This window comes from Rattus norvegicus, chromosome 1 (genome assembly GCF_036323735.1).
Source record: "Rattus norvegicus strain BN/NHsdMcwi chromosome 1, GRCr8, whole genome shotgun sequence".
In the NCBI taxonomy this organism is placed as follows: domain Eukaryota; kingdom Metazoa; phylum Chordata; class Mammalia; order Rodentia; family Muridae; genus Rattus; species Rattus norvegicus.
The window spans coordinates 195,549,438-195,555,451 of NC_086019.1; the positions used below are offsets into that span (position 1 = coordinate 195,549,438).

A 6,014-nucleotide genomic window follows, 5' to 3' on the forward strand; every position below is an offset into this window, starting at 1 on the left:
ATAAAAAGAGAACTATAATGAAAAGCCAGGTAGAAGTTATGGAGTTGGGACCTATCATAAATAACACTAAGCAGAACTTGATAGTCAATTTGAGCATGCAGGAGAAAGAATCCGCTAACTGGAAGATGGGCCAACTGCAGGTATCCAGACAAAGGGTAGAAGTAAGTCCAGGACTTTCTGTTTGTTCCAATTGTGGGAAGAGCTTGGGCCATTCCCATGCTCACATCAAGAATCTGAATGAACTGAGAATCAGCAACTCTACAGAAGACAGCTATAGACTACAGTCAGGGCCAACAGCCCTTCCCTAACGCACACGGACAGCTGAGTTTACCAGCAGCAGAAACCCTCCAAGAGCCGGCAACATGTAAGAGTTCCAGAGAGACATTATCATATTTTCTGGGGCTACGGGATGGTTAGCTAAAGCGTTTGAACTCCTGGATGTCCAGTCTGAAAGTGGGAAAGATGTATACTCTTCGCCATTGTATGTCAGAAGTACATAACTTTAACTTCACAGGGCTGACAGTAAAAAGATTGCCTCAAGTCTTGACACTGTTTTAGTTATTTTATGTTATATGCATGATATAGATAGATAGATATAGATATATAGATATATGGAGAGAGAATTTCCTTAAATGCATTTTCTTAATTTTTTCCTTTCAGCTGAGATGTGTAATTGGGTGTCTATTGCTAGGTGACAAGTGTAACATCAGGCTCAAAACTTGTCTCAGGTAACTTGATCCCTCTGGAAACTGAACTTTCTCACCAAAGAAATAACTTATGTTCCTGGAAAGAAATCTGCATCTGAACAAAGCTGAGAGGGTAAGTATCCTAATAGGGGGTGTGGAGCTTTTTCTGAGGTCACCTTAGGTTAAAATTAGTAAATAAATAAATAAATAAATAAATAAATAAATAAATAAATAAGGCTGGAGAGATGGCTCGGCAGGTTAAGAGCACTGGCCGTTCTTCCAGAGGTTGTGAGTTCAAATCCCAACAACCACATGGTGGCTCACAACCATCTGTAATGAGATCTGATGCCCTCTTCTGGCCTGCAGGCATACATGCAGGGAGAACATTGTATACATAATAAATAAATAAATCCTTTAAAAATAAATAGTTCCTGGAAAAGAAGTCAAGGGGAAAAAAATCATACAGCACAAATCTGTCTAAAATAGGTGTCCTCTCTGTCATTTGTTCAACCATGTAGGGTGAGACTCTGCCAGTGTCACTGAAAGTGGGCTTGAATCTTGGTAGTGAAGAGATTTACATTGTTTCACTGTACAGCTGAAACACTGCCAATCATGTAAGGATGTTCAAACACCTCGATCCACCATTGTCTTTGGAAATAATTGAAAGTTAACCAGTTTTTGATCAACAGACTCTCAAATGGTGGACTTTAAGTGGTCCAAAATAGTATTTGTATTTCTTGGAACACAAAAGTCCAAATGGAATTTGGAATTCTGAGGAGGTGGGGCTGTGGGTTGATGTCACACAGGCTGGCTTGGTGCTAGCATCCCTGGTAGACCTCAGACCTCCAACAGTGAGGCCCATCGGCCCATATCTTAACTGATCTAACAGGTGTGTTTATTTGGATCCTTCTTTCTCAAATCACAGGTGTGTGTGTGTGTGTGTGTGTGTGTGTGTGTGTGTGTGTGTGTGTGTTTAAATAATTATCCTTAATTTAATGCTGGACAGATGACTTGGTTTTGTAGTCATATTGTTTTCTGTCCTCTCTGGGCTTGCTGTTTCCTGGCTTCAGATGCTAGACTAAGCCTATTGCTTAGTCCAGAAGAGGAGGATTCTGTGGGAGGATTAAGGTTTAGCAGGGAGGCACATAGCCTGCTAGAAGACAGACTGAGCCATAAGAGACTCCTGAGAACACTGGTTCATGGTCTGTGCAAGCCTCTGTCGCAGCCTTGGCAAGGGGTTGGCTAGAAGCATTCAAATCTTTTAAATACTGAGAGCAAAACTTAGTTTGTCTGTTTTCCAGGTCCCCCACCCACCCCCTAAAAGCACCACTTTCAAAATAGAGTTGTGTACCTTCTAAGCAGTTTTGGGCAATAACATTTTGAAGAACCATTCCCTGAATCCATAAAGGTCTAACCCAACGTACTTGATTCTCTGTGCGCACACTTCATAAGGCTTGTGGAGAGGCCCCAGTGCAGGTTTGTTTGTTCTTCAAGGGCCTCTCACTGCCTGATAAATGGATTTTACAACCAAGTCCCTTTTCAACCACAAACACACCCTCCTACTCACCTGAGGTCAGCTCGGGCCACCCTGAAGAATTCCATAAATCTATACGTTAGGTCCTTTCTTTTTCACTGAAGAAATTTGGGGGAGGGGGATGGCCAAGTGGCTCTTTGGGAGTGAAGCCACTTGAACTGTTTGAACTTCTTTGCCAGATGTGAGAGATGTTCGACTTGAGGACGAAAGTTATGATTGGTATCGCTAGCACTTTGCTGATAGCTGCAATTGTACTGATAACTGTCGTCTTCTGTCTTTACCTGAAAATATCCAAGGCCCTGAAGTGAGTAGTGGGAGTCTGAGGGGACAACACTGGGGCCCTCTGCTGGAGCTGGGTCACTTCTTACTGCCTTTGTAGGGGAAAGTCAAGAGCCACTGTCAGGTTTGAGAGTGAGGGCAAGTGGACACAGAAGTTTGGGGGTTCTCCTAGCTTGGGGTTGTGAGCCCCTAAGTCAACTGCTCTCAGCCTGGACAGCATAGGTGCCAGCATCACTTTTCTGTCACTTAGACACAGGAGTGAACCTTCAGTTACTTATCAGGATGCCGGACATCCTTTCTGTACTCAGTACTATATGTAGACTGGAGAAGCCAGAGGATGCCTTGGGAATGGGCTGTCTCCTACTCACACAGAGCTTGGCCAGAGTGAGCTCTTCTCTGCTCACTGGGAAGCTCACCTGTTCCCACGCTCATTGGGAAGAGTGAAGTGGGCCAAGAGAATAGAGTCCATGGAGGACAGCTGACAGGGATGTAGGTCAGACAAGAGATGGTGTCCCTTACTAGGGACTTAGATTGTAGGGGCCAGAGCTGAGCCCAGCCAACTGCTGTGCCTTCTCCATCATCTCCACACTTCCTGGGTCTGTAGCAGCCACTGGGGTACAATTCACTCTCCTTCATTTGTAATGGTGTCCTGGTCTCACACGCATAGCAACTGTAGGAGAGGAAAAGATGGGAAAGGAGCAGAGAGCTTTAACCCAAGGCTGGTGTCACATGTATGATGGGCTCCCACCCTGGACTTTCTCACATAGCCCTCATCGTTGTAAGAAGCTCAGTGGGAAGAAAAACTGTAAGCTTGTTTTGTGTGTCTTTTCTTAAGATGCGCAAGGGAAGTGGAAAGCTGTATGGATCCAACCAAGGCGGTCTCTGAGAAGATGATCCGGGGCAAGCCCATCATTGCTGATCCTTGTCGTCCCCTCCAGTGTTGTGACAACTGTAGCCTCTTTAAGGATGTTGGCGCCATGCCACCTTGCTTTTGTGGCACAAATGAGGGACTCTGACATGGCAATGGTGGACACAAAAATCTTCACAATCAGTATTCCCTTCTTAGTAGAATGCTTTATTTTTCAAGTCAATTTCTGAAATGTTTATATTCTTAATTACTCTCTAATATGGTCTTTATGTACTTTAAGCACACAATAATCAAAATGCTCCTGTACCTTTAATTGGTGATGGCAATGGTTATGAATGTCCTTTATTGTAAATTTTTTTCTCACTTGGAGACTTGAGGCAACTAGCCTGTCACCGGATGCCACACTCACTCCAGTGGAGTCTGTGTGACCTGAAGCTCTTGTGCTTCGTTTCTATCCAGAACAGAGACAGGTGCCTGGAACGGCTTGGCCTCCTGGAGGGCCCTGGCCGTCTCCCTACAGAAAGATGATGACCAGGGTCTACGCTTGCGGTGGAGGTGCCTTCTGTGTTCTAGCCTTGGTGATCTTAGCAACTTTAAGCCTGTCAACAATATCTGATTTTAAGAATATAGCAGTGTGGGAAGATGGTCATATACCTTTAGATGTCTCAGGAACTGAAAGTTCAGAGACGGAAACGTCTTACACCATCATGATCCTGATGAACTCAACGGCTGCGATGAATTTACCTGCTGCACCCATTAGTTCCCAGCAAATAGGAGAGAAATTAATTGCAGCTGTTAAGAACATGACTGTTCCAGAAAAGCCTTTTCCCCCTTTTGGGAAAGTTTTGTTTAGCATGATTCAGAATAATAGTGACTCTTTTGGAAAGATCATGGATAAGTTCCAACAAGTTGAAAAAACTTATCAGGAGTTAACTAGAAGGAAAAGAAAAATTAATATCGAACAAGAAATGAAAGAAATTATAGAATGGTTACAAAAGTTTCCATATTATTCTGAGGGCCATAAATATAAAGTTTAAACTTTATTAAAACAAAGGTAAATGTTGAATGCATACCTGGTGCCCACAAGTCTGGCAGTATAACTGCAGTTTTCTAAACTATTGTTTGCAGTTGAGAATTGTTTCCTAGACTATATGTTCTGCTTTCCTCCTTACAAGGGACATTTGGTGGGGTGATGAATAAGAGCTGGATGACTGCCAATTATGATGTACCTGTTCTAACTGCTTAAATCTATGCCAAGAAGTAAAGCTTTTTGCAGCAGCACACACCTCGAGTTTGGATCTGTCTGTCGCGACGAATCCGTTCTCTACCTGAAATCCAAGCCTTGGTCACTCTGCTGACACACTCCCCTGGGTGGTCTGCGGCAACCGGACTATGCTGCAGTGTAAGCAAAGAGGACATGTAAGCAGTTTTAAAGACGGGACGTTATTTTGCTAAATGTCTAAAATAATTTTAAAAGTTAGAGGGGTTGGGGATTTAGCTCAGCGGTAGAGCACTTGCCTAGCAAGCGCAAGGCCCTGGGTTCGGTCCCCAGCTCCGAAAAAAAGAAAAAAAAAAAAAAAAAAAAGTTAGGTTCAAGACTGAAACTTCCTGTGCCCAAAGAGACAACAACGCCTCTAAGTGAGATGACTTTTTCCAAGCTAAATTCTTCCTGAATTCTGTTCCATGCTGCTCCTGGGTTTTTTGTTTGTTTGTTTGTTTTCATTCTTTTTTGCTTCCTTCCTTTTTCTTTTTCATTTTTACTGTATCGTACTTAAAACTTTTTTAACTGAAGAAGATTTTCTTCCATACAATAAATTCTGATTTTAGTTCCATTTCCCTCAACTCCTCCCAGAGCTTCCCCACCTCTCCACACACCCAAGTCCATATCCTTTCTTGCTTTCCTACATTAGAAAACAAAGGGGTATCTAAAGAGAGAGAAAAAAAATATCAGACAAACCTGAATAGGACAAACCGAGCAAATGAACAGAGAAACAGGGTCAAAGAAAACACACACACAAGAAACACAGACACAGAGAAAACACATTAGAAAACGTGGAAGTCCTCTAAATACTACATTAGAAAGCATAATGTATAAGCAAAGACCTGTAGTGTAAGAAAAAGAAAAAAAAGAGATCCCAGACAAAGCATTGTGAGAGCTAACAAAAAGCCCTCCAAAAATACCACCGAGTTCAGTTTGTGTTGGCCATCTACTTTTGGGCATGGGACCGGGTCTTAAGAGTGGTTTGTACATACAGCGAGACACTTTTGAGAAAACAAATTTTTCACTTGCAAATTAAGTGGTTATCAACTGGAGACAGCTTCTCAGGAATGTGGGCTGTGTTCACTTGCATTTAAATGCTGAGACCCCAAACCTATGCAGGCCCTTTGCCTGCCGCCAGTCTCTGAGTTCCTGTGTGCATCGACTCTGCTGTGTATAGAAGGTATCGTTTACTCAGTGTCCTCCACCTCTCTGGCTCTTAGAATATTCCTGCCCCTTTCTGTAGGTTTCCCTGAGCCACATATGAGGGGAAGGAATAGCTTGATCCTACTCAGGATCAAGAAGTCCAGGGTTTCTCCATCTCTGGGAAGTGCTCACAGAGGCCGGAAGACGATGGTGGATCTCTTAAAGCTGGAGTTACAGTTGGGA

The 6,014-nt window shown here is 43.2% G+C and overlaps 1 protein-coding gene across 1 annotated transcript; it reads left to right on the forward strand.

Annotated features, from left to right (window-relative positions):
- Window positions 1-1,473: 1,473 nt before the first annotated feature.
- Window positions 1,474-3,678, forward strand: Fam24a (family with sequence similarity 24, member A). Its single transcript, NM_001109158.1, has 3 exons — window positions 1,474-1,575; window positions 2,400-2,524; window positions 3,335-3,678. The coding sequence occupies exons 2-3, from the start codon at window positions 2,409-2,411 to the stop codon at window positions 3,513-3,515; spliced, it is 297 nt and encodes a 98-aa protein (NP_001102628.1). The 5' UTR covers window positions 1,474-1,575; window positions 2,400-2,408; the 3' UTR covers window positions 3,516-3,678.
- The last annotated feature ends 2,336 nt before the right edge of the window (window positions 3,679-6,014 follow it).